At 53.1% G+C, this 25,663-nt stretch overlaps 8 protein-coding genes across 8 annotated transcripts; 3 read left to right on the top strand and 5 right to left on the bottom strand.

Moving 5' to 3' along the window:
* Positions 1 to 4,690: 4,690 nt before the first annotated feature.
* Positions 4,691 to 7,020, top strand: HER10_EVM0000193 (aldose 1-epimerase; the record flags this gene model as incomplete). The annotated part of the gene is made up of 2 exons (XM_035469987.1): positions 4,691 to 6,581; positions 6,641 to 7,020. Exons 1-2 carry the CDS (start codon positions 5,537 to 5,539, stop codon positions 7,018 to 7,020), a joined length of 1,425 nt encoding a protein of 474 aa, XP_035328730.1. The 5' UTR covers positions 4,691 to 5,536.
* A 321-nt stretch (positions 7,021 to 7,341) lies between these two features.
* HER10_EVM0004049 (uncharacterized protein) lies at positions 7,342 to 8,074 on the bottom strand (the record flags this gene model as incomplete). Its single annotated transcript, XM_035473707.1, has 2 exons — positions 7,342 to 7,715; positions 7,855 to 8,074. The coding sequence occupies 2 exons, from the start codon at positions 8,072 to 8,074 to the stop codon at positions 7,342 to 7,344; spliced, it is 594 nt and encodes a 197-aa protein (XP_035329171.1).
* A 642-nt stretch (positions 8,075 to 8,716) lies between these two features.
* On the bottom strand, positions 8,717 to 10,086 carry HER10_EVM0003550 (uncharacterized protein; the record flags this gene model as incomplete). Its single annotated transcript, XM_035473223.1, has 4 exons — positions 8,717 to 8,785; positions 8,848 to 8,996; positions 9,082 to 9,793; positions 9,877 to 10,086. The coding sequence occupies 4 exons, from the start codon at positions 10,084 to 10,086 to the stop codon at positions 8,717 to 8,719; spliced, it is 1,140 nt and encodes a 379-aa protein (XP_035329100.1).
* Positions 10,087 to 12,008: 1,922 nt separating this feature from the next.
* On the bottom strand, positions 12,009 to 14,478 carry HER10_EVM0011504 (uncharacterized protein). Its single transcript, XM_035480935.1, has 2 exons — positions 12,964 to 14,478; positions 12,009 to 12,913 (listed from the first exon to the last, which is right to left on the bottom strand). The coding sequence occupies exons 1-2, from the start codon at positions 14,210 to 14,212 to the stop codon at positions 12,258 to 12,260; spliced, it is 1,905 nt and encodes a 634-aa protein (XP_035330102.1). The 5' UTR covers positions 14,213 to 14,478; the 3' UTR covers positions 12,009 to 12,257.
* Positions 14,479 to 14,696: 218 nt separating this feature from the next.
* On the top strand, positions 14,697 to 18,176 carry HER10_EVM0001474 (metallo-beta-lactamase superfamily protein). The gene is made up of 5 exons (XM_035471219.1): positions 14,697 to 15,031; positions 15,092 to 15,189; positions 15,510 to 16,641; positions 16,719 to 17,433; positions 17,523 to 18,176. Exons 1-5 carry the CDS (start codon positions 14,879 to 14,881, stop codon positions 18,011 to 18,013), a joined length of 2,589 nt encoding a protein of 862 aa, XP_035328877.1. The 5' UTR covers positions 14,697 to 14,878; the 3' UTR covers positions 18,014 to 18,176.
* HER10_EVM0011985 (uncharacterized protein) lies at positions 18,172 to 21,167 on the bottom strand. Its single transcript, XM_035481390.1, has 5 exons — positions 20,959 to 21,167; positions 20,803 to 20,881; positions 18,705 to 20,735; positions 18,469 to 18,648; positions 18,172 to 18,416 (listed from the first exon to the last, which is right to left on the bottom strand). The coding sequence occupies exons 1-5, from the start codon at positions 21,085 to 21,087 to the stop codon at positions 18,244 to 18,246; spliced, it is 2,592 nt and encodes an 863-aa protein (XP_035330164.1). The 5' UTR covers positions 21,088 to 21,167; the 3' UTR covers positions 18,172 to 18,243.
* A 721-nt stretch (positions 21,168 to 21,888) lies between these two features.
* On the bottom strand, positions 21,889 to 23,004 carry HER10_EVM0002141 (CHD5 domain-containing protein). The gene is made up of 3 exons (XM_035471866.1): positions 22,808 to 23,004; positions 22,540 to 22,726; positions 21,889 to 22,453 (listed from the first exon to the last, which is right to left on the bottom strand). Exons 1-3 carry the CDS (start codon positions 22,892 to 22,894, stop codon positions 22,065 to 22,067), a joined length of 663 nt encoding a protein of 220 aa, XP_035328950.1. The 5' UTR covers positions 22,895 to 23,004; the 3' UTR covers positions 21,889 to 22,064.
* A 157-nt stretch (positions 23,005 to 23,161) lies between these two features.
* Positions 23,162 to 24,389, top strand: HER10_EVM0005846 (uncharacterized protein; the record flags this gene model as incomplete). Its single annotated transcript, XM_035475449.1, has 1 exon — positions 23,162 to 24,389. The coding sequence occupies exon 1, from the start codon at positions 23,367 to 23,369 to the stop codon at positions 24,387 to 24,389; it is 1,023 nt and encodes a 340-aa protein (XP_035329395.1). The 5' UTR covers positions 23,162 to 23,366.
* Between the last annotated feature and the right edge of the window lie 1,274 nt (positions 24,390 to 25,663).

The following is a 25,663-nucleotide window of genomic DNA, read 5'->3' as shown; positions in this document are numbered from 1 at the left end:
GATACCGTTGATGTGTGAGACAATATATATCTCTGAATTGCCTCATGTGGACAAAAGTCAGCCTTGAGTTGATTCACACGATGCCCGGTTGAATATCTTGTTTCTCTGGTGCCTTGGATACCGAATCCTCGAAACATGGTATCTAGCTTTCGCAAATCAATACCCCAAAACCTGTATCTACCAGGTAGTTTAGCCCAACAAAGTAGTCAAACAGATCCTCACCTTTACACTGTGCTTGAGAAGCCGGTCAAAGCCTTCAGGCCTAAGTTGATATGAGCGCATATATACGGCGAAATAGGACCACCGTGAGTGTGTGTGTCATGTGCGCGTAGTCACAGGGAGTCCGGCACATCCTGGAGACATATTCTCTGCTAAAGTAGCCTCGTCTACGACCACATACTTGCGCTGATAATGATACTAATGGTCATGATTGAGAGTTTGTCACTGATTTCACTCCTTATAGGGAAAGGATACCTGAACTACCCGTTACCTTACTATACGAATCGTAGCTTGTAAAAGTATAGAATGATACGGGCAGCTGGTGGACTGAGGGGAAATCTGTGCTTCGACGAACATGAGGTAAGTTGGAGGCTGTCACGGCTCGTCTAAAGGGTCATTATATAATGACCGCTCTGATGTGACCGCTGTCGCCATCGAAGAATGAGCAAGCTACGGAAAGGTGAAAGCCACTAGATGTAAGAACCCGGTTTCAGTAGTCTCAATACCTATACATCTACGAATGTTTTTAAATGGAGTCGAGTTGAGAAATCTTTAGAGGCATCCCAGCGAACGAGACCAAAGGAAGGGATAGTCGTCTTTCTGCGTTCATGTGGAATACAAATCAAGCACTCGTAGTTGTAATTGAGGAGACCAATGAGTGATCACCCATCTTTTAGATATCTCATACAAGATCTTGGTTGGTATGAGGCATCGAGCCACCAAAATGATCGATCGACTGCCTGGAATCTCAAAAGCTCGTTAGTTCACCGGCTGTCTGAAACCGAGTGCCCTGCATGGAAACCATCGCGAAGGTTATTCCACAGGTGCTTCTCGATGACGAAGTTCACTCTATGGAAGAGGCGTGGTTCTGGTCCATAGCCTGGTAAAAAGGGCTTACATTTTGCCTTGCTGTCAGCTGAAGAAGCACGCCAAACTCATGTTCTGTGATATAGGAACCAGGACAGGAAGCCCTCTTCGAGATAAACTGGTGTTGGTCAGTGAGTCGTTGGTTCTAGACCTGTTCTGCAATGTAAGGGTCATTCATATAACCAAGAAAAATGTGCAGAAATTCCTTCAATGATGAATTTTTTTATCTCAAATCAACATTTCGTATCATTGCAATAGGATGTATCCTGCTGTGATGGTATCTGGATTCAGCTAACAGCTGGCCAGCCTCTATTTAGAGAGCTATTGACGATTCTGAGCACCAGTGGACGCTTTTCTGCAGAGACAACCGACATGGTCGAATGGTGCCTTGCCTGGCTCCTTGATCGTAATCTGATTCGGGCAGGTTTGATTTACTAGATAGCTGAGAGCGAGCAAGGTTTTTACATCTCTTAACCCCGTCATTCATACTGCGTTGGGTATGTTCCCCGTTGTATCTCTTCCACTGGTCATGAGACGGTGGAGGAAATACTCACTTAAGGGAGCCAAGACGTGATATGGTGTCTATCTGTTGCATTTGTCCGTCTGCAACTTCACTCTACAATCTACTTATCAATGATGAGCTTGGAATGCGCATCGTAATGACATGTAATTTCATTTGCGAGCCCTTTTCTGCCCTCATTTTCCAACACTAGGGGATGGCCTTTCGTTGAGGTTGAGACATGGATGATCAAGAGAGCAGAGAACCAGAATCGAAGAGTACATTGGCGGAGTGTAAACAGATGAGTCACAGAGTACCTACCATTGAAAGGCCATTGGAAGGCATTAAGGGCCATGACAACGGACCTTCCACGTACATATGAGTCTTAAACCCTGCGAGGGAATGGCGGGCTATTCCCACAACTTCCCCCGTCAACATACATAAAATGCACAGTCCAATACCATATTAATGAGCTTCGTATCAGCCGAAAGGCTTCCCACGCCGACGCGTATACCAACATCTAGAGACTCAAGAAAGACATGAAGGATGTTTACTAGGAAAGATCAGACTGCTCGCGGAGATGGTCTCCCTTTTCTGAAGGGCATAGCCCCCAAAGTCTGAGTACTAAGTATGTACGCACTCCAGTTGTGAGGATGACAGCAGAGGTGGTCTCATGGATCGCCCATTGAACAGTACCGTTACAATGCGAATGTGTCTTTCAGACTCGTCTTCGGTGATAGTAAGATCGGCTGACCTGCTTACTCGGAAGAGGGGAGCGTTGGCGTGCGACAGAGGCCAACTTGGGCTGTGCTCTAAGGGAAGGAGCAGCTACTGGCCCAAGACATCTGTAGTGTGGAATACCAGCAGTCAATATAAATGTAATAGGCCCTTTCTTCCCCGTCCTGCATCCGAGCAATTAACGTCGAACTTCATCTCCTCCTGACGGTCTCTGCTAGAAGACGTATTCTAGCCTGAAAAGCCCACTTTGCTACCATACCCACTCTGCTACCATGGTGGGCCAAGAAGATATGGGAAGAAGAGACGTATTTACCGCCAAGTCAACATAAGCTACTGCAGTATGTACGCGGGAGTGAGCTTTTCGGGAAAGTGCTACCCAATTCATCGGTAGTCAACCAACGTGGTGAAAGCATCGTCTTGTGCCGCTCCAATGTTGACACTGAAGAGAGACACTAAAAAGAATGCTATGACAGATCTAGGATGAGAAGACGCTTATACCCAGCAGCAAGTCCAGCGAGCATCAATGTCATTCTCGGCAGTACTGCTTTATTCATCTAGTCTTGGTTTGGCCGCAGAAAGCCAGATCATTTTCACTTCATACACTGCTCGAATCATGGTCAGCTGACCAGGTGCACCGCACAAGTTCGTTGCAGACAACGGCATCGAGCTCATGTCCTACGCATATTTTGTGGAGACCACGTCCTAAAAAGACGGCCGACAGATCCTACTTCGCCATGAGCTCCAATAGCGGTCCGACTTTTCGAGATACCGTGTGATCCGGTCGTCGAATGGGGTTACCGAATGAACGGTTCGCAAGTGACATTCCAGCATTGATAGTTACCACAAGAGGTGGTCACCCCATTCGGGCGAGTGAAAGACAAACTGGAGCCGCGCTGAACCACTCGCCACGTGGCCTGGGAGGAGTCTGCTAGAATGAAACCCTGCTTGCATCTCACTTGGAGTGTTCGAGATTCAGCGACCCGAAGTTCTGGTTCGGAGGATGGTGGTACCGAGGGGGAGGCTACTTGAATGTGACAGACAGTTTTGGCGCCGACACATGGTAGCCTTCGATGAGACGTACATAGCTTATGAGCTGAGATGGCTTGACTACACCTCGATCCGTTCAAATTACAACAGAGAACGAGTGTACGGGATGGAGTTTGAGCTACAGGCTGACATGGATAGAACAGAGAACAGAGAACTAAGTACGCCAAGGTAGACCGTATAAGCGACACAAGAAGTTACTAGCCTCGAGCTGCAGTAATAGGTTCATGGAGAACACATAGTCTAGTTTATGGATGGGTCTGGCCAAGTTCCTGTGAGGTCGCGTGTTGAAGATGTCGATTGTGGCTTGCGTGTCTTCAAAGATTGGATGTACGAAGCATCTTTCTTTGAGATATCCGCATAGAACATTGCATCAGCAGTAGTTGTGACAGCTCCACGTGCCACACAGCTGACTTTTACTTCTGCAATCCGGGGTGTCCCAGGACGTTGGCAGATGTATGTGTGTGTGTGTGTGTGTGTGTGGCTTGCTTTAGGCCAAGATTGCTTCCCGGGGTGGTGTGGGTGATGCGTGCCAATCAGAGACGGTTGCGCAAATGGCATTGTTTAGTTTCATTTGGTCTTTTTTACGGCAAAATTGCGAACTGTTCGTTTAGACTTTTTATATTGATATAACCATGGGGTCTCTATATTGTCCGTGGAAGAAAGATACATGTGGACGGGAAGAATGAATTGTAGCCATATGTTTAGATCACAGGCAGTTAAGCACAAACTTAGGAGTAAGAGGAACTACGATTGATCACAATAACAGCGAGGATAGGTTTGGATCTGTGAATAGTTCATAAGTGACGGAAGGGAGAAGGTGCCTCGGAAATGCCGTCACGGAGGCATCCTTTGACCTGCGTGTCTAGGAGTAAGATACTACGGGATACCCTGACCTTGCCAGGCAACTCGTGACGGATTGTTGGTGCAGCTGCAGCATCGGCCAGAAAAAGCTTGACTTTGATCAGAGAGGAGAAGTTGAATATCGAGTGGCGCAGAGCGGGGAAGCAGGGAGAAACATCTGGGGAAGTGGCACTAAAACCCCGCACCTCAATTTCCCCGGCAAACTTGAACCGTTCGCAGCCCACTGTGATGAAGACCAGGAAGCCATCCACATCCGTAGAAACTGCAGAATACCTTGGACCGTACTCGGGTCATCGGGATAATGCGCACGCGCGCCAATGAAACACGCATAAACGCCTTTCCCGACACCGAGCCGTCCCCTGTTTCTCCATTCTCTCTCCCCCAACTCCCCACCCCCCGGCATCCATCGACCATGGGGGGAATCTCTCCTCTTCCCCCAAGTTTTTCCCAAGTTCCCAACGTCGTCATCGCGTCCGGTCCGGCAGCCATACCCCGGACTTTGTGTGTCTTCTCTTCCTCATTGCTGTTGGAACATCAATCCAACCCACCAATCCCAGAAGGAACTTTTGGCCCATTGTCCTAGCCGGCCCTGTTCCTGAAAGCTACCCAAGCATCAAAGGCAGCCAACCACGCGCCAATTGTACCCCGCTCGTCCCATTGGAGAGGGTATCATCGCCGCCATTCTCGACCTCACCATCGGCCCAGCCTCGCCCTGCCCTGCTGCTTGTCCGGAGCTGGCTCCCCTGCACCTCACCTCAATTCATGAGCAATTGGATTACCTAGCACATCTACGGAGTAGCTAGCTACCTTACACGGATACGCCTACCTTGGGACTTGCTCCGCACGCTCATACCCCGGCTTCCTGCATCTCGGCTCGCCCAACGTTACTTGCCATTGACCGCGAAAGAAAAAGCTTTCTCACGCTACGACTAGCTAACTAGTCAGTCATTAGCTCGGCCCAGCTTGTTTTGTTTGTCTTCTTCTTGCCGGGGCCAACCACCAAGCACCAAGCACCAGACAAGCGAAAGGATTCCACCACCACATGTTCGTCTAGACGCTCCAGTAACATCATGCCGTCGCATCCAATCCGTTGATCGGCCCTTGCTACTGCTTCTTTCTGGTCTCGTCCTTCTCTTCTTCCCACGCGTCCGGGATACGGTGTACCTCTCCCCGACCCGTCATCCCCCTCACCCCAGAGTAGAGTGGAGCTGGTTCTCTGCACTCTGCGGCCCTGCTCTGCCATCCTCGAGCTGCATAACGTAGCTTCGTTGGTCCGATGATCAGAATCGTCCCATTCGTACTGCCATGTGCAAGTCTCTCCGCTCCTCCCGCATGAGGGGAGGAGCACCATTGCCATTGGGATATAAGCTCCCGCTTCATCCCACCTTCCCCTCTCACAGGCTCTGCTGTCCGTCCTCCCGTCATCATCCTCTGCTCTGGTCCGCCGTCCTCTGTGCTTCAATCCTCTGTTACCTTGCCTGGCACACCTACACGATGCGCTCAACATTCCTCCCCGTCGCCGTCGGAGCTCTGCTCGCCCCGGCCACCTCCCTCGCCCAGTTCGTTGGCGGATCCGGTGGTAACACCACGGCTCCCTCCTCGCTGGGTCCTGACAAGGACGGCAAGTACTGGATCTCCAGCGAACACATCAAGGCCGCCTTCATTCCCTACGGTGCCTCCGTCTCCGACTTCATCATCAACGACAAGTACGGCATCCCCCGCGACATTGTTGCTGGCTGGGACAACGCCACCTACTACGAGACGGATCGCCAGCACCCCCATTTCGGTGGTGTTCCTGGTCGCTACGCGAACCGTATCAAGAACGGCACCTTTGAGATTGATGGTGAGAAATACCAGATCGATCTCAACGACAACAATGGCCTCGACACCCTCCACGGAGGCTCTGATGGATGGGACTGGCGCAACTTCACCATTGTCTCCCACACCAACAACAGCATCACCTTCTCCTTCACCGACCCCGACGGAAAGGAGGGTTTCCCCGGCGAAGTCGTGTCGCTCATCACCTACACCCTCAACGGCTGGAACTGGGATTTCAAGATGATCGCCGTCCCCACCACCAAGAAGACGCCCATCATGCTCAGCTCTCACACCTACTGGAACCTCGACGGCTTCTCCAACAACGAGACCAGCTTGGCTCTCAACCACACCCTTCACATGCCCTACAATGGCCAGAGAGTGGGCGTTGACAACATTCTCATCCCCACCGGTGAGATCCTTGCCAACGAGAAGGGCTCCGTCAACGACTTCTGGAGCGCGCCCAAGCAGATTGGTGCCGACTTCTCCAAGCCCGAGCTCAAGAACAACTGCGGTTTCAATTGCACTGGCTATGGTAAGCATTGACCGATTCATCGTAGACTGCACACATGAAAGCTAACCACACAAATATAGACAACTGCTGGATCGTCAACCGCAACGACCTGGGCCCCTACAACTGGCGCACCGAGGGCTACGTCGCCCGCATGCAGTCCGAGTGGTCCGGTATCCAGCTCGAGGTCTACACCGACCAGGACGCCTTCCAGATGTACAGCTGCAGTCAGCAGAACGGCTCCGTGGCCCTCAAGAAGAGCCAGGGTCTCTTTGACGACGCCAAGTTCCCCCGCATCATCCCCAAGTACGGCTGCGTCGTGCTCGAGGTCCAGGACTGGATCGACGGCATCAACAACCCCGCCTGGGGCCGCACCAAGAAGCAGATCTACGAGCCCGGCGGTGACCCGTACGTCCTCCAGGCCAGCTACCGCTTCAGCATCAACTCCACTTCCAGTTCGTAGGAGGACTGCGATTGAGTGATGTTTTGGGAGAGTATACTGGGAGGGGGGGATGCGTGAACAAAGCAGGATATTCTATTCACCTTCACATATTTAATGATACCATGAAGAGGTGATTTAACATGAATGGCGGAATATCCGTCTGGATTAATGAACTTTATCGTAATCTACCCGATCGACCCGTTGATTGTGTCTTATGTATGAACCGTTGCTGTAGCGAGGCCTCACCTCGATAACACCATGCTACTACTAACCCCCAATTCAAAGCCCATATACTACCCTTCATGCTGCTACCAAACTGCCGCATCAACAACACCAGGCCCTTTAATACCACTCATCACCCCCATACCCACCATCCAACTTCCCCTCCTCCTCCAACAACCCCAACTTCTCCCTCACCCTCGCAACCATGGCCTTTCCGTACTCTGGCCCGGGAGGCGGCGCAGCTTTACTCCCGTCGTGCCTCAGCCACGGAACCTTTCTCGATGCAGCAGCAGCCCCTTGCTCGACGACGGCGTTCTGAAGGGACTTCACGGCCTCCTCGTCGAATGCGCCGCCCAGGACGATGGCGCGTGGGGAAGAGGCGTAGTTTCCGCTGCCGATTGTGCTTGTGTCTGGGTGCTGCGGCGGCGGAGAAGACGTCAGGAGGGCTGGGATGATGAGGGCTCCTGAGGCGGGGGTGGTGATGAAGTGGATTACTGCGTTGGGGTTTGTGAGCTTACTTCTTCAGGACTCTCTCATCAATTCAGTCTCATAACTCGATCTCTCACTCCTTTTTTTTCCCTTCTTTTTTTGTCCAATTCCGGGGGGTTGGAATGCGGTGTCTTGGGAGCTTACCTTCATATTCCGGCTTCAGGCCCTCGATGACGCCGCGACCAATCGCCTCCGTCTTACCGCATAGAATGATCGGTATCGGACCGGATGAGCCCCTGTGATCACCTTCTGTTGCTTTAGGCTTCTTGTTGTCGAGCATCTCGCGCAACGAGGGCTGCTGACGCCGCTCTTCGTCTGATTGGTTTAGGGCGTCTTGTTTCGCCTTGTGAGACCAGAGTTGCATAGTTGGGGGGGAACAGAACAAAGTGCACTTGATACGATTGGGCCAGAAAAACAAAGGGTGCGGATGTGTCTGGGACTTGGAGATTTGGTCTCAGGTTTTTAAGAGAGGGGGGGGGGAGCTTTCTTCAATATGTGAGGTTTTGCTTTCTCGTGGTGGTGTGGTTTCTGTTGTCTCACGTCAGACTTTGGGGTAGGTACTTCGGTAGTTTGATCCTACCGCGTTGTACCGTTCGGATCCGGATCCGGGGGCTAGTGAAAGCCGACGTCATTTTACGAGTAGTGCCTTGACGGCCGGAATATATAGACGGGGGAAAAGGTAAGGTAAGCGGGCTCTTTCGGGTATGATTATAATCCGTCACTTTGCAGGTAGTGTGTAGCATATGAGATGACTTGGTTACAGCAGTTTTCATCTGTCAGGATACTCTCTTTCGTTGCAATTTAGTGGTGACTCAACAGAGATGAATGCAGACTACGAATGAAGTGTGTCAAATATGTGCATTATGTGTCTTGATATCGTGAAAAAGAGAGTGCACTAACTCGCTGGACGACTTTTACTGCAAAAGAAAGACCAGATCCACGACATGAAAATTGACGCAAGCCGAATCCATTCTCAATTCATTACCCATGATTTCGAACTCACTCTTTAGTTGGCAAGCCCGTTCTGCGCAAGGAAGTCCTGGATCTTGCTGGTGACCTCGACGTGAGAGTAGCTCTGTGATAACTCGCGTTAGAAATCTTCTCAAAATCATTTCAACTTGACAGATAAAGACTTACGAATGCCAGACCATGGCCAGCGTCGGGAACAACGTAAGCCTCAAAAGCGCTCGCGTTCTTGATCAGCGGCGCAACCCCAGCCGGAATCGAGGGTAGCTTAGGGTTGCCTGTTGCAAGACAATCACCACCGCAGAAAGGAACGTCGCGTTCTAAAGGTCCAAATCGTTAGCTTACAATGGGCTCTCCTTCCTATATCAACTGGAACACGCTTCCGCGTGTGCTCTCAAGACTTACCACCCGTAATAACAAGAACAGGCTTCGTGAACCCGCTCGTCGTGCCAGCCTCGCCGCCAATCGTGAGCAGCTCACCCACAGTCACCGGCTTGCCCGTCTTATACGCCGCCGTCAAAATGGCAGGGTCAAAGTTATCCGGCGCGAAAAAGTTGATGTGCGCGCCGCCCTCGTACGCAGGCGCAAAGTAGCCATCAACATAGTCGCTCAGCGCGGGGATCTGGTTCGCCTGGATGAAGGCGCCGCCCAGCAAGAAATCCGGGAGGAAGGTGGCGTTGGCGGAGAACCCCGTCAGTACCAGACCGTCCGAGGCGTCCGGGTACATGGCGGACAGCGCGTACGAGTGGACGGAGCCGAAGGAGTGGCCGACGTGGACGTACTTGTCGAACGTGCAGGGGACGCCCGGGACGGCGCCCGCGCGGAGCTTGTCCGTCAAGGCTTTGAGGGCGGCGAGCTCGAGGAAGCCCTGGATCTCGTTGACGGGTTCACCACGGGAGGACTGGGCGATGCCGAGGCGGTCCCAGGCGAAGGTGGAGTAGCCGTAGTCGTCGACGGCGGGGCCGACGTAGCTGTAGTTGTAGTTGTTGGCGGGGAAGTCCCAGTAGCTCCTGTCGAAGCCGATACCGTGGGTGAGGATCTGGAGGACGGAGCCCGGGCCGGAGTCTGGTTGGCAGTAGGTTGAGGCGAGGTGGTATGTGCCTCCGACCGTTGCGTACTAGACAATGGACATATCATGTTAGCATCGGGTAATGTCTTTTGGTGTGTACTGTGAGCTATGGATGATGGGGGAGCCCTTACATCTGTGAGATGGGTTGCGGAGAAGTTGTTGCCCTGCTGTGCCAGGCCTAGCATAATATTTGTGACATCAATGTTTGTCTTTGGTGTTGAGACATTGAAGACGCCGTTCCGTGATGAGATTGTAACTTCGACTGTGAGATTCTGGCACGACTTGGCCGCGGCAAGGGTCGCAAAAGCAACCGGGAGGGTTGCTGAAACTAGCTTGACCATTTCGACGTTTGAAGATGAAAGTTGTGAGACTGTATAGACGGAGTGTAAGGGGGCGTCTTAGATTGAGTTGTCTTGGATCATGTCTAATAGCAAAGGGAATGTGGACCAAGCCAGACTGTTATACTTATACACTGGCAAACTGAATTGTCCTAATGCCAACATCTTTCCGGGTATAACTCCATCCGCAACGGGAGGCTGCGACTGTACGAGTGGAAAATCCTCATTTGCTCTCGCCCGCATGCCCGTCCACCCAGCAAGGTCGCTTCGATTATGACCAGCACCATTTCCATCCACCTGGCACCTGCAGCCATGATGTCAGCAGAGTAATTGTAATTCTAGAACTACACTAGCGAGCCGCAACTCGCATGAAAATATGGTGGCGTTCAGAGCACGCATAGCCGCCCAAGCAAAAGCCGACTTTGGCTACGTAAGCCTACCTAGCGAAGCGAGTTCGCGCGCGAGATCCCCTCGATCTTTCCAGTCCTTCTTTGGAGCTTCCGGGGGTTAGCTCGATGTGCCGAGCTAAGGCAAGAAAGTAATAGATAGCGTGGCGTGGTTGCGATGTGTAAGGTACCGTACCCTCTTGGGGTGCTTCTTCCTTTTCGATCCACCAAAAACGTTTGCTCATCCACGACCGGAGTCACGGAGTTGATGCATCCCATGGGCCGGAGCCCAGTCCGGCTCACCGCTAGGCCCCATGCACCGTTTCCGAAAGGGGCGTTAGAGGCATCAGAGCCAGGTCCAAAAAGAGACCTGCATTCAAAAAAGTCTTTGATTGTCCCCCAATCATGTTTGCCGCCGATCTCAATTGAGTTGTTGGAGCGGAGTTAGGTGTTACATCCAGATACACACGGCAGAGAAGACTTGATGTGTGTGGGAGAGAGAGAGAGAGAAAGAGCCCCCAGTCCCAACTCGTTCTACGTTCGTCTTAGCGGCAGCCCCAACCGAACGCCATCGATGTCAAGACATTGCGATCCCCGCCCCATGTTTGCCGGTCCTGTCTCCACATGAGCTTACGGATAGGTCCAAACCATGCAAACAATGGGCAAGGGTGTGGATGAGAGAAGGTCCAAGGAGAAGAAGCTTATGCAGAAGCTTCAGTCATCCGTTTTTTCCCTCCTCACCGGGGGTCATTTTTCTCTCTCTCAAGCTTGGAGTATTTGTCAGTCATGTTGGAATCAAATAGTGTTATGTATGTCTGATGCCAACCATCCACGTTGGTGGTCCACCGCCTTCGCCTCCCAGCCTCCCCATCGCCATAGGTACCCATCTTCGGTCAAAGGCAAACGATGATAAGCGCCCGTAGATGGTGCTATGCAAGTAAGTGTAGGTATTTGTAAAACACATGGTGCCGAATTTTGCGCCACGACGCCACCACCGAGTCGATTTAGCTTCTTGGAGCGGAAACGGCTACTAAGCATGGCACATACGGGGTTAGCAAGCAAGGCAGATTCAGAATCCCATTGAAATGGAATACTTACCTATCTCACCTTCGGTACGATGTGATAGCCCATCACCGTGACGTGACATCGAAGAAGGTGACGAGTCCAAGATACACAGCCTCTCACACACAATCACAATCTTTTGCACACCTCCCACTGATTCCAAACGAATTGCTGGGACCTGGCTGATTCAGCGGACGGCTCGGTTACAATCTCACGAGTGAGGTCGCCGCTTGCGTACACCTTGACGAATGAGAGTCCCATGTGCCATCCGAGAGAGCCCCGAGACATGCATTGTTCGCGTACCGTGATGGGCTTGCTGCCGGCGGTCGCTTACTCACATTGTCCTCTCACTAACCATTTCTCGGGGAAGGCTGGTCCGTGAAAATCCTTATGTATACTGGCAAACGATTTGTATTTGACGATTCTCAGTAAATCCTCCTGTTTGAGGACTAGACTCTGAGCGGACCTTTCTTACTGCCCGTCTCCCAAGCGACTGAGGAAAAGAGTCCTTTGATCCTTTCTCTTGGATATGTAGGCTCGGTCGTCTGGCATCTTCGTGGCCCAACTGGTGTGGCCGCCCATTTTTTTTAACCCTCCTTAAAGATACTACTATGCAGACCGACCGCGATCCCATATCCATGCTGTCTGCGTAACGCCATGCTAATCATAAAAGTACAAAACTGATGTCGACTTCGACTTTTCGATTGGTTTTTCATCGCCCTTCCTCTATTTGGGCTCTGACGTATCCAGCTTATCATACGCCGCCTGCATGGCTCTCAGTTCGATTTCGTCACCCTCCAAGGCTGCCACCCAGTCTCGTACTTGGATGCCTTTGCCTTTTTCCTTATCCTCTCGCCAATTGCCAAGCCGTGCTCGGCCCTCGACGGTAAGCGCGTGGTTCGCCGGAGCAGGAGGACCCGAAGCGGCTGCAGCACCCGCCTTTCCGGGCGTGCCAAGTCTCGGCGTGCTGGCCCCACTGCCGCCTGTCATCCAAGAGTACGACTTGCCGCCTTTCTTCTTTCCGAAAAGCGATCCTGTCTTGGGCATGCCGACGAACATGCTACTCGTGATGTTTTGATTTGCATGGCTGCTAGCCTCTGCCTTCTTCACAGCATCAAGTTTCTTCTGTTCCTTCTTTGAGATGGCCTTCTCTGAGTCAGGTGCCGAACCGCCAGGAGTTCCAGGCGCAACGGATCCGGCACGTGATGGCGTCGATGCGACCTCTGCGGTTCCATCCTTTCGGGCGTTGCGCTTCCGTAGTCGTCTTTCCTCCCAGTCTCTCTCAGCCTTGCCTACTTCGCGGACTGTGTGACTCATGGTATTTGTAGCAGAGATCTTCTGCACCTTGCTCGCCTGGCTGGAAGTAGCATCTTCAAGAGGGCCTGAATAAGAGTCAGCATGTCATATTGGCACGGAACACGTGTACACGAACGTTTCTGAGCGCTCGGGCGAGGACTGGCGCCATTCTCAGTCGCACTCTGCTGAGTTCCATCCTCTGTTTGCGTCTCCGGCGCGCTTTTCAGTGGTGCCGCGGCCACTTGCCATTCCTCCGGGACTTCACCATGCGATGAAGTCTGCCGGTTTTTCGCAATTCGGTTGGAATCTTCCATGAGCGTTCTGAGCCGCTGCTTCGTAGCCAGCGACAGCAGTGCTAGCTGATCGACCAAGAAAGCCTCCTGAGGTATCCAGGTTCCTGTTGTTGTCACCATGGTCGAGTCCGGTCCTTTCTTAGTGGTTACCGTTACAGTAGGCGCGGGAAACTCTTCAGGAAGACGCATCCGCCCCATAGGCTGGTTGCTGTTCTTGGTCTCCAAGTTGAGTATCAGGCCTTGATCTCTGGCAAACTTCTCCGCTTTTCGGTAGACAACAGGGACTTGCAAGAAAGCGTTGTTCAACTCCATGGTCCTGGTCTGAGCCAGGCGCTTTGCGGATTCCTGCCATGCCTTCTCGGCTGCCTGTGCTACCAACTGGTTCTGGGTATCGGTGCCGGCTGGCTGAGCAGGCTGGTTCGCAGGACCCGCGCCGTAGAAGCTTCCCTTGTTGCCTTGGGGGTAGGGAGCGAAGCCGGTTCTTGATTCCGGGACATACAGCTCGGACAGGAACTGCTCTTCAGCTCGTAGATCGATGCCCGTGCCTGCCAGCGAATCCGTGACGTCGTATTCGTACTCTTTTTGTGGTCGATCAGGAGGTCTCGAAGGCGGACCCATCGCGCCGGGAGTCGAAGGCTGCTGCATGATGGGTGTACTAGGTGAATTATTGTTGCCGAGAGCCAGAGTGGCCGAGGTGTATTGCGGCAGAGTAGGCGGCGCCGGTGGCTGCGGGGTTGACACTTGCGGTGGAGGAGTCGGAGCTGATGGAAGGGCAAGAGCCGGGGTGGTATTGCCGTTTGTATGTTGGTATGGTCCCGTGTAGGTCGGCGTCGCGGCTTGCTGCTGCTGAGCGTTTGGAAAGACGGGAGATGCAGCAGAGGTTGCGGCGGTGGAAGGAGTGACCGGTGCGCCTGGGCTCGGTGCGTAGGGTGAAGTAGAATACGGCGATTCGGGTTGGGGAGTTGCGCCAGGGGAAAGTCGCGGTCTTTTATTAGGCGGAGGCGCAAAGCCGGCTTGCGTCGCAGCAGGAGATGATGTAGGTTGAGGAGGCGAGAATGCCCTCTGAGGCAGCTGAGGCTGGGGTTGAGCCATCTTGACAGCTGTTATTACAAGTAGTAGAGATAGTTTGCGATCGAACCGAGAGATTGGTCAGAAGCCGCTCGCTCTGGTGAAGCTCAGCAAGCTGGACAGCCTGAGCAATCCTCACGCGACTCTGCCCATCTGACGTGCCGGTCTAATCGGCCAAAGGGACAAAACTTCCAGATCGCGTCGGAATCGCAGGACGTAGTTTCGGTGACAGCGTGACGTTCGCGCGTGCGTGTTGCTCTGTCGTGTTGGTTGTCTGGTGATGATCGGAGCGACGGGTTACTGAGTAGATGGAAGCAGGAGCTGTCGCCAGAAAGAATTGAGGACCGCGTTCATTTAAAGTCACGTGACAGCGCAGCCTTGTCCCCGCCTAGGCGCAACATGGTCCAAGCGTTTAGGCTGGAGCTTGGTAGCGGACCAGACAGCTGCCGCCAACTTTTACGCGACCCTCCTGGCCCTGCGCGTTGCCGCTGACCTCCTGTCACTTGCAATTCAACTTCTCTGCTTCAGCCTGTGGCAGTATTGTCACCGCCTCACCAACGACCCATCTCGCGCCGACTCGTTTGCTACAGATGATCTAATCGGGAACTGACCGCCACCAATCGGTGCGATATTTACAAATACAGATTGATCGATTGTTTGCGACTTGCGACACTTGCGACACTTGCAGCTATGGCGTCAAAGAGAAAGGCTTCGGCCATGGCCGCCACCGTTTCTGAGGAACCGGTCGACCCTGCCGACGAGCTGATGTTTCTCTGTCTTGGAGGTGGCAACGAAGTCGGCAGGTCATGTCACATCATCCAATACAAGGGCAAGACAGTAATGGTACGAGCACAACCTGCCTTCGCTGTTTGAACAGGCAGGTACTAACTGCTGTTCCCATAGCTTGACGCTGGCCAACACCCAGCATACGATGGCCTTGCGGCGCTGCCTTTCTTCGACGACTTCGATCTCAGTACGGTCGATGTACTTCTAATCAGCCAGTAAGCTCCCCTTCCCCCTCCCATACGCTGTTGGATCACAGGGCAAGGCGGTGAACGAACTTGGAAACCAATATCTGGGATCATACCTCTCTCTGGCTCAGGAATAGCAAGTGCCTTTCGGCGACTCTCGCACCTGATGGAGCCCATTGCTACGCCTTTTATGCTATTTCATTCTTGTACACAGAAACAATACAAAGACTTCATTCTTCCCACCTGCCTTGCCTTGTCGTCCTCGCCGTTGTGATAGCTCTTGGCGTTGTCGCCCTAGAGTATTTGGTGTTGTATGACACTTTGGTGTTGAACATGCTAATAAGTGGCAGTTTCCACGTCGATCATGCGGCTTCATTGCCATACGTCTTATCAAAGACTAACTTCAGAGGCCGGGTCTTCATGACCCATCCCACAAAGGCCATCTATAAGTGGCTCATTCAAGACAGTGTCCGTGTTGGAAATACCTCGTCCAACCCAACGTCACAGCCAGTCTACACGGAAGCAGACCATCTTAACACTTTCCCTCAAATCGAGGCCATCGATTACCACACCACACACACCATTTCCTCCATCCGCATTACGCCCTATCCTGCTGGCCATGTCCTCGGAGCTGCCATGTTCCTCATCGAGATTGCGGGTCTCAAAATCTTCTTTACCGGAGACTACTCACGAGAGCAAGATAGACATTTGGTCTCAGCAGAAGTCCCCAAGGGCGTCAAGATCGATGTCCTGATCACGGAGTCGACCTATGGCATTGCCTCCCACGTACCCCGCCTGGAGCGCGAGCAGGCCTTGATGAAGTCCATTACCAGCATCCTTAACCGCGGAGGCAGGGTCTTGATGCCAGTGTTCGCCCTCGGCAGAGCCCAGGAGCTTCTGCTCATCCTGGACGAGTACTGGGGCAAGCATGCAGACTTCCAACGGTTCCCAATCTACTACGCCAGCAACCTCGCCAGAAAGTGTATGGTCGTCTATCAGACCTACGTCGGCGCCATGAACGACAACATCAAGCGTCTCTTCCGCGAGCGCATGGCCGAGGCCGAGGCATCCGGTGACGGCTCCGGCAAAGGCGGGCCCTGGGACTTCAAGTACATCCGCTCCCTCAAGAACCTCGACCGCTTCGACGACGTTGGGGGCTGCGTCATGCTTGCCAGTCCTGGTATGCTACAGAACGGTGTGAGTAGAGAACTTCTCGAGAGGTGGGCCCCCAACGACAAGAACGGCGTTATCATCACCGGTTACAGCGTCGAGGGCACCATGGCCAAGCAAATCATGCAGGAGCCCGATCAGATCCAGGCCGTCATGAGCCGGACGACAGCTGGTGCCCGACGCGGGCCCGGCGGGGAGAGCGAAAAGGTCTTCATCCCCCGTCGGTGCAGCGTTGCCGAGTACTCCTTTGCAGCTCACGTGGATGGCACGGAGAACCGTGAATTCATCGAGGAAGTTGCAGCTCCAGTGGTAGTAAGTGAACCCCTTTCCCCCCTTTCCTCCAAACCAAAACTCCAAGAAAGGAACAATGAGACTGACACCTGCCAAAGATTCTCGTCCACGGCGAGCAGCATAACATGATGCGTCTCAAATCCAAGCTCCTCTCCCTCAATGCAAGCAAGACGGCAAAAGTTAAGGTCTTTAGTCCCAAAAACTGCGAAGAGCTCCGCATCCCCTTCAAGCAGGACAAGACGGCCAAAGTCGTCGGCAAGCTCGCCACCATCCCTCCCCCGACATCCCTCTCCGACCCCACCTCCCTGCCGCAGCAGCTCGTCACCGGCGTCCTCGTCCAAAACGACTTCAAGCTCTCCCTCATGGCGCCCGAGGATCTACGAGAGTACGCCGGCCTCAACACCACCACCATCACCTGCAAGCAGCGCCTCCGCCTCACGGCCGCCGGCGTAGACCTCGTACGCTGGGGCCTCGAGGGCGTCTTTGGCAGCGTCGAGGAGCTCCCCGAGATGCGCAAGGGTCACCCGGCTCATGACAAGGCCCTTGATGGTGCTGCAGTCGCTAACGGCAACGGAAACGGCGCCGAGAAAAGCGAAGGCGATGATGTTGACCAGGAGATGGGCGAGGAGGCGGCCGACGAGGAAGTCGCCCGCCTCGTGGCCGCGTACCTGGTCATGGGCTGCGTCGCCGTGCGGTACCGCAGCGACGGAGAGGTCGAGCTCGAGTGGGAGGGCAACATGCTCAACGACGGTATTGCCGACGCTGTCATGGCTTGTCTGTTCTCCATCGAGAGCAGTCCCGCAGCAGTAAAACGTATGTCCCCCACTCCCCTTCTGTTGAATTGATTTTCAAGGTCTCCAGAAAACCATCTTACAATTCACTAACCACGTACATATACTCAGGCTCCGCGGCTTCCCACAGCCACGACCACGACCACGCCCCTAAACCCCTCCCCAAAAACCCCCACGCAAACGTCCCAGCCACAGAACGCCTCGAGCGCTTCCTCATGTTCCTCGAAGCTCAGTTCGGCGCCGACAACGTCAACCCCGTCGCCGAGCCCCGTCTCCCGCCGCAGCCCGAAGACGACGCCGCCGCAGCAGCCACAGCAAAGGCAATCAAGTCCGACGACGCCAGCGACGCGTCCATGGACGTGTCCGACGACGACGCGGAGGCGGAACAGGAGAAGAAGCTGGAGGCGCGGCGCCGCGCAGAGATTGAGCGCCTCATAAAGCTCGGCATCCCCGTGCCGGGGATTCGTATCAAGGTCGACAAGATGGAGGCTGTCGTCTGGTTGGAGGACCTGGAGGTGGAGTGCAGTCACAAGGCTTTCGCCGACCGTGTGAGACGTGTTTGCGAGCACGCCGCCGAGGTCACGGCACCGCTTTGGGGATAAGGGTTCTACGAGGTTTTTTCTCCATGTTGGATGCAGGGTGTTCATTTCACGGCGTTTTACACGCCATCATGTAGTATAACCACAACACTCACGACAGTCACAAGGGCAGCCTAGCACGTTTCAATACTTAATGCTCTAGTGCATTGAGCTATGTTACAGAGGGACTAAGGTTACAATGAAAAACAAAATGCAGTAAATGACATTCTCGAGAAACATCAAGCTGAAGGCTTTTAACCGAGGTACTCCTTCAGCTCCTCAGACTCTTCTAACGTCGTAGTGAAAGAGAACGGCTGGAAGGCCCAGCCGGCAAACTCTGCGAACTTGGAGAAGGACTCGACCCAAGCCAAACGAAGGGAGTGCAACATGGCACTGGTACCTTCCATCATGACCAAAATGGCAATAGCTAAGTGTGCTGTTAGTAGATGTGGAGAAGAGAGGGAAGTATCGCAACTTACTAAGGAAGAACCACATGTAGAAGACCACAACGATAGCGATAGAACCAAAGATGCCAGAGAAACCAAGGGCAGGTCCAAGGGTCATGGACCAAAGGACGGAACTGAGTTGTTGATGGGCAAGTGACAAGGCCCAGAGACGAAGGTACGAGGCTGTATGGGAAACGCAGTTCAAGCAGAATTCTGTAGTCATCGTTAGTTTCATTTTCATTTTAGGTGTTGGATTTCGTATTCCTTACCGATAGTGTGAATAACTTGGTGGATCATCACTTCGCTGAACTCGAATTCCTCGTGCTCGCCATCACCGTGCAGGTCCTGCGTGATCATAGCAACGCCTTCGCCATCAGACTCGAAGCTGGGGCGGCCGTTGAGTCCGTGGTCCTCATCATCGTCGCCGTCGAGGGCACTAACGCGAGAGCTCTCTCCAATGCCCCTATAACCCTTGGCGCGAGCGTGGTTGTGCTCCCAGCGGAGCCAGAAGGGCTTCAGGAACAACAGAATCGGGACTTGGATGACGGCCAACAGCAGGAGGAAGACCTGGACAGTGGCCTGCCCGGGGTAGAGCTGCGCACCGTCCTCGAGCTTGCCGGGCTGCAGGAACATGTAGATCAACATGTTCAACAGTCCAGGAGGGTTGCGGGGGTTCTGAGGGTCGCTCCAGTTGACGGACCACTTGTAGAGAATACACATGACGAGGTAGCCAAAGATGGACTGGAAGAAGATCATGCCAGGGACGAAGTTGCCCCAGATATCCACCGGCTTCTTGAAGTGCTTGGCGTTGACGTAGGCGAATATAAGGGAGTAGGTCATGTGGGCCCAACCCAGAACGATACTCATCTTCATCTTGTAACTGTTGCTGAAGAGAAGGTCGTTGTCTGTCTCATGCCATCTCCAGTCCAGACCGAAGGGGTAGCGGTAACCGTGGTCATTGAGCTTACCAGTCAGAGTCTGAGGAGGCTTGTAGTCGTCGGGAACATCCCACTTCCAGGCACTGTCGAACAGCGTCAAAGACTTGGAGAAGACATCGTTGTAGATAAGACCGGTGAAGAGGGAGAAAAGACCCATGACCAAGGCGATGTATCTTCCGTAGTAGAGCATAGCGAACAACTCGAAAGTGACCTTCTTGAGAGGCTTTTCCCAGTAGATCATGGCGAGGGCGGCAGAAACCATGATGACAGCGTGACCAAAGTCACCGAACATGACGGCGAAGAGGAAGGGGAAGGTAACAATAACAGGGAGTGCTGGGTTGACCTCCTGGTAAGTGGGAGTACCGTAAGCGTTGACAATAGTTTGGAACGCCTCAGTAAACTTGTTCGTCTTGATGTACGTAGGCGGAGTCTTGTTGGTGCGAATTTCGTTGATGATGGAAGGCACCGAGAGTCCAGCTTGGTTCGTAACGTTTTGCAACGTAGAACGAATCAGCGGCAGGTCGTTCGTTGGGCACCAACCCTCGGCAATGAGAGTCCTGCGAGCACGATCGTACGAGAAGTTGTTAAGCGTGTTGTAAACAGCCTTCTCCTTGGTGACCAAGACCATCCAAGCTGACAATGCTTGAGAGATCTGGGTAAGCTCAGCGTTCAGGGTCTGCTGGGTGTTGCGGAGAACGTTCTGGACGTCGTTAAGGCGAGCGTTGACCTCGTGGATCTGGTCACGGCGAAGATCGCTGTTCTCGTCCACGTTGTACACCTCAGCACCCATGGACTCGGAGATCTTGCGAATCTTGGCCAGGATCTCCTTGCCGTGGGCGAAGATGACGAACACGTTCTTGTTGATCTCCTCGTTGTTGGTGGGGTCGACGAGCGGCTCGGGGATCTCAGACTGGTTCATGTACAAGTTTCCGCGCAGCGTTCTCCAGAGAATGCGTTCGAAGGAGGCAACACGGTCCCTATTGATAACACCAGCCACGAAGCCAATGTTCATGCCGGAGAAGGACCGCTCGACCTCAGGGGCCGAGTTGTGCTGCTCGACATCCTGGAGGAGAGGAGCGTCATCGTTATCGGTGGAAGCGCGAATTTCCTCGACGCTGCCGTGGGCCCTGTCGAAGAAGCCGCCGGCCTCGCGGAGGACCCAGCGCCACTCGGTGAGCTCGACTTCGCGCTTCTTCAAGGTCTCGTAGCTGTCGTTAAGTTGGAAGACGCGTTGTTCGAGGCTCTGGCTTCGCTCGGCGAGCTCGTCGATCTCGGAGGTCGACGGGTTGGCGAGTCTTTCGGCATCGACATCGAACTTTCTAAGAGGGATTCCTGCCTTCTCCATCTGAGCGTAGAAGTAGCCTGCCTCGATGTTAGTCTGTTCCAACCCATGGGTTCGTGATGCGCGGTTGGGGGAATGATGACGTACGCAGCTGGCGTTCGACATTGTCGAGTCTTCGAATCTCCTGGGTAAAGGTGCGCTGAAAAGCACTGACATCGCCATTGAGCTAGATGAATTACGGCCGGTCAGCTTCGATATTCATGTCGACCTCGATAGTATCTAGGAAGGGGGTTGGCGACGTACATCACGGAACTGGAGGAGACCAAGCTCTCCAAGGGCTGTGACAACCTCGCGACCGATTTCGTTCGAAATGTACAGCTGCACCATACTCATGTTCGCCGAGCGAAACATGGTATCCTGTGCCGGCGCCATCTTGATGTATGGCGGGAGCTCCGAACCGTCGATGGGGGTTGTTGATCAAGCTTGTCGATGCAGGTACTAAACACAGAGCTGCCAAGTTGATGTCGTTGCCTCACAGACGAATGCACGATGGGGCTGAGCACGGTCCTCGGCAGATGGTTAATCCGGAAAATGGGTCTGTCTGTCAACCTCCTAATGTGGCGCGACCTGGAAGTGGGCTGTGGCGGTGCACTTTCCCAGCAGATATTTTTTTGCGAAATATCCACAGCAGACGCTTCAACCTTCCTTCCTCTTCATTCACATCAAGCTCAAAGCACGAGATACAGCAAGCGATACCTGCAAATTACAGGTTGTTTCCCCTTAGGAACCCGCTCATCTGCCACTCGAATGCTTCAGATGGCAACAGCTTATGGGATTCAGAGTTGCTATTGCCAGTAGCTTTGTTTCATGAGCTCCAATTTGCTACTACCAGACTAACCAACAGCTCTGTCTTTTGCAAGACAAGGAGATCAATCCTACGTGACGATGGCGCTTTCGAAGCTTTGTTGGCCGTCCGCAAGGACTCAAATGGTCACCAAAGTCAATATGACGCCTAGAGCAAACCCCAAATACCCTGCCAAGGGTTATTCTTGATCGTGTTACAAAGTCTTAGCCTTGCAATTAAGAACTTTGCGTCAAATTTAGACGAGATACATTCTATGAAGATTTTCATCTCTTAAAATATGCCCAAGCACGCGGCCATGGCCTTTGAACTGGCTTCAGCGTCTGCATGACTTGCTCAGAGTGCCGCAATTTTCCTCTGCCTGCTTGATTGCGTCGTCTCTGGGATTTGTATTCCCCTGTAAAATCACAAGATGATGCCGATAATAAAAGCAAAGGCTTCCAGCGTCACAATATTGAAACAACTCTATATGAGCCAAAGACATTTACTTTATTTAATATGTGCTTGCCTAAGGTCCTCGCCACGGCGGCACAGTCACCTAGCCGCATTACAACTCCTTCTTCTCCGTCTCAGACGAACCAGCCGCGGTCTTGGGCGCCGCCGTCTTACCTGACGCCGCAGGAACCTTGACCGGCTGTCCCTTGCCCTGTTTCGTCGCAAACACGAGTCCAACAACCGAGACAATGAGCTCGGTGAGGAGCGTGACCATGCCTGAACACGCCAGCTGCCACGAAGCGATGCTAACGCTGCCAATCGGGGCCTTGGGGAAGGAGAGGATCCATTCGGCGTAGTAGGGGAACCAGCCGTACGGCAGCCAGAACATGGGCTCCTTGGAGAACCAAAAGGGGAGGCCGTATTGAGGGACCTTGGTGAGGGCCCATCGGAAGCCAGTGAGGTAGGTGTCGAATTTTGATCTCGATGCTTCCTGGGTTTGCTCTGCGTGTTGGCAAAGTGTACACGTTAGCCATCACGATCTCTATAGCCCGGCATGGAAAGCCACATCGTAGCCTTGTGTAACATACTGCTCTTCTCTAGCTGCTCCAGCTGCTTGTCGTGCGTCCGACGGAGCTTGGCCCACTTGGCGAACTCATCCTGACTGCTGGTCGCATTCAGCTCCTTTCGCGTCTTGAGGAAGTCGGCTTGCAGCTTTCGATGCTGCGCGGCTGCCTTGGCGGTCGAGATGGGGAGGTAGTTGAGAGTTGTCCAGAGCTGCTAGGCTGTTAGCAAACGCGGCGATCTTTCCGTGACCGGCTGGGCGCGAAGTCAAAGGGAGGTGAAAGGCAGACTGACCAGATTGTTGATGGCTGCAGCTCCGACGGTGTTGACCAGGTGGGAGAACACCTCCAGCACGAGGATGATGACGAGTAGGGAGGGCATGGTAGACACCCTTTGGTAGATCACAGACTCGCAAGCGGTGGTTCCGGTATCTATCGGCACATGTCTGTGATGTGCGAGGCTGAAAGGTTGTCGACAGGTAGGTGTGTGACAGGGCTCGATGGTGCCCTTTGGTGGGCGGGAAAACGTGGTCCTATGTCATTGCCCCGCGAATTGCATCTTTAGCGGGGACCTTAGCCACTCGTGCCACTGTAAGCCACTGGCCGCCTCGTCGAACAGCAAGAACCAATCACCTTTCACTCCCGCGTTTACATTCCATCGGAGCAAGACTTGAACGGCCTCAACGTCTTGACCTACCTACCTAGGTGGTTCTGGGTCCATTCCTGTGCTTCGGCTTGCTACTCAAGAGCTGCCGTTACACGCTAATCACTTTTGTCGAGCGTTCTGTCGTGAGGCTCACAGACATGCTCAAGGCCAAGACGGTCCCGTTCAACAACAACCCTTCAATACAGCAATGTCGAGAGCTCTGAACAAGCACATCATAGCTGCCCTGAAACAAGGCGACCACGAGAAAATCTTTCACGACATCTCTGGGCTTTTTGCGCAGCCGCAAGATGATGGTCTCCTCGAGATTGAGATTCTAGGCCAGGGCCATCCAATGGGTCCGGACGAGAACTTCTTACGAGACGAGAACGCAGTTGCAATTCCCAAGCTGCGCATCGTCCAGGCCTTTCTCTTCGCCAGACAAATCCTTCAAAAACACAAAGCCAATGATTCTTCTGCGGTGGGACGGGAGAAGCTGATGGCTGCAACGAGTGTCCTGCTTCTGATGGACCCTGAGCACCTCACAGCCGCCAACACCAGGAAGCGTCTTCTTTCCGATGTGATCTCCGCGGGTGACACCGTGAAGGTGAAGCTAGCACGGGAGAAGTGGTTCGTGGATAGTCTGCTCACCAGCCGACTGCACCGACACACAAAGTCACCAACGTTGTGGAACCATCGACGCTGGCTGTCGGAGCGGTACCGTGATGCCGGGCTTCCCGTCGTGGTGCAACAGGATGTCGAGACGGTTGTCATGATGGCTGGAGAACGACATCCTCGTAACTATTATGCATGGACTCATGCCCGGTGGTTGGCAAATACGTTTCTGGCCGTTTCCGAGCTCGACGTGCTTGTGTCATTGACTCAGAGTGTTAAGTTGTGGTCCTTCAGACACCATTCAGATATTTCTGGCTGGTCTTTCCTCGCGCATCTGATTGATAGGCTAGGGAAGGACGACAGAGGGACGGTTTCTTTGGTCTTTAATGAGACTTTGGGTTTGGCAGAATCTCTCCGGTGGTGTAATGAGTCAGTCTGGTGGTTTCTACGCACCATAGCATCTCGGCCAGTATTGGGACAAATCGATAGAGATAGATTTGTGAGTGTTCAAGAGCGTCTGGCAGCAACCAGCTCCGAGGACTCTCTCGAAGCCGCAGTACTGAGAACGGCACGGACATGGTGGGATATGTACGGTCAAATGGCCAGACAGTCTGTATAGAAGACAAGCGAAAGTGATGTTGGTGAAATAGAGGAGGGGAGAACCGACGAAACCCTAGTACCAGTGCTGATTACACAAGTACAATTTTAGACTTCCGGAAGAAGCATACATCATGCTCATTTCTCGGATTCAATGAGCTTCCAGGGTGGGCCTTGAACATTTCTCTCATAATGCTTCTTGACATTTGTTGCTTTGTTTTATGGGTAAGAATACCTAAACGGCGGCATTGCGCTTAAATGGAGCACCGCAGATGAACTACATAGGTACTGAGAAGAATTATGCCTGGTTTTTTCATACTCGGAAATAATTGCACTCATTAACGTTACCTTGGTTGGCAGTCCTCCAAGGGATCAACAAGATCAAAAAGCTCCGGCCTTCCAAGTTACAAATCATATTAGTGCAATGCATCTTGTAATTGGGAGCATTCTTGGGGCAACGAATCGTCCAACAGCCGAAAGCCACGCTGATCTGATTGAGACTTGGTGATTCGCGGCTGAAACCCTTCGCGGCCGCGACCCCTGTCCATCACATCCACATTCGGAAGCCCCTGTCCGCCTGCCACATCCGCATTAGCAGCTCATTGAAGAAGATCAGGACGTATGGCTGAGATGGCGACAACTAATTCGCTGTGAAATGTTGACAGGGAACGCCTCTTACATATGCAACATCATCGGATACAGAACATGGACTTCACCATCGATCGTGATGATGCACATCGTCTTAAACAACGATTAAACAGTCACTTGCAAACAGTATTAGCAAATGTCTGTATGATTTGGCGCTTGCGCATCACGTTGGCCTTTTATCACCTGTCGCGAACCGGCTGTGCTGATGCTCGTGCAGCGCCGCAATCGGGTCAAGAAGCCGCCAGCCGAAGGCCTCACTACGGAAGAAGACTGAGTAGGTATTGACGCGACTGTTGATTGAATTCCATGCTGGTGTGGATGGGGTTCTAGGCGCTGTAGGCGGTAGAGTCTGTAATTGTCTTCTTTTATTCTCGAGGACTGCCAGTCGACTGAAAGGGAAGAAGCTCTGGCCTGCAATGACAGGGCCGGGTAATTAGTTTGAGTGTAAAGCTCAGGTGGCTCGAGGCAAATTGGACCCTGGAGTAGCCCGGGGTCCTTGACGGCGATGATTTCCACCGTGAATTGAGCATCTGCCGCATGCATCTCTTCTTTGATCTCATCCAGTCCAGTTGGTTGATCATTTACTGGACCACGGTTGGATGTTGGTCCAGACTCTAGGAACTCTCAAAAGCTGCTGGGGGCCCTAGA

This window comes from Colletotrichum scovillei, assembly GCF_011075155.1.
Source record: "Colletotrichum scovillei strain TJNH1 chromosome Unknown Contig00009, whole genome shotgun sequence".
NCBI lineage: Eukaryota > Fungi > Ascomycota > Sordariomycetes > Glomerellales > Glomerellaceae > Colletotrichum > Colletotrichum scovillei.
The sequence above is the reverse complement of the archived record's forward strand: the minus strand, read 5'-3'. Positions and strand labels throughout refer to the sequence as shown.

Coding starts and splice junctions, on each gene's coding strand:
- HER10_EVM0011504 (XM_035480935.1), bottom strand. CDS start 14,212: ATGGCTCAACCCCAGCCTCAGCTGCCTCAGAGGGCATTCTCGCCTCCT. Junction 12,914..12,963: donor TCGCCCGAGCGCTCAGAAAC/GTTCGTGTACAC, acceptor ACTCTTATTCAG/GCCCTCTTGAAGATGCTACT.
- HER10_EVM0001474 (XM_035471219.1), top strand. CDS start 14,879: ATGGCGTCAAAGAGAAAGGCTTCGGCCATGGCCGCCACCGTTTCTGAG. Junction 15,190..15,509: donor GATGTACTTCTAATCAGCCA/GTAAGCTCCCCT, acceptor AATAAGTGGCAG/TTTCCACGTCGATCATGCGG. Junction 16,642..16,718: donor AAGTTGCAGCTCCAGTGGTA/GTAAGTGAACCC, acceptor CACCTGCCAAAG/ATTCTCGTCCACGGCGAGCA.
- HER10_EVM0011985 (XM_035481390.1), bottom strand. CDS start 21,087: ATGGCGCCGGCACAGGATACCATGTTTCGCTCGGCGAACATGAGTATG. Junction 18,649..18,704: donor CCAAGTTATTCACACTATCG/GTAAGGAATACG, acceptor CGATGACTACAG/AATTCTGCTTGAACTGCGTT. Junction 18,417..18,468: donor CTACATGTGGTTCTTCCTTA/GTAAGTTGCGAT, acceptor CAGCACACTTAG/CTATTGCCATTTTGGTCATG.
- HER10_EVM0002141 (XM_035471866.1), bottom strand. CDS start 22,894: ATGCCCTCCCTACTCGTCATCATCCTCGTGCTGGAGGTGTTCTCCCAC. Junction 22,727..22,807: donor CTGCAGCCATCAACAATCTG/GTCAGTCTGCCT, acceptor ACAGCCTAGCAG/CTCTGGACAACTCTCAACTA. Junction 22,454..22,539: donor GGAGCAGCTAGAGAAGAGCA/GTATGTTACACA, acceptor GCCAACACGCAG/AGCAAACCCAGGAAGCATCG.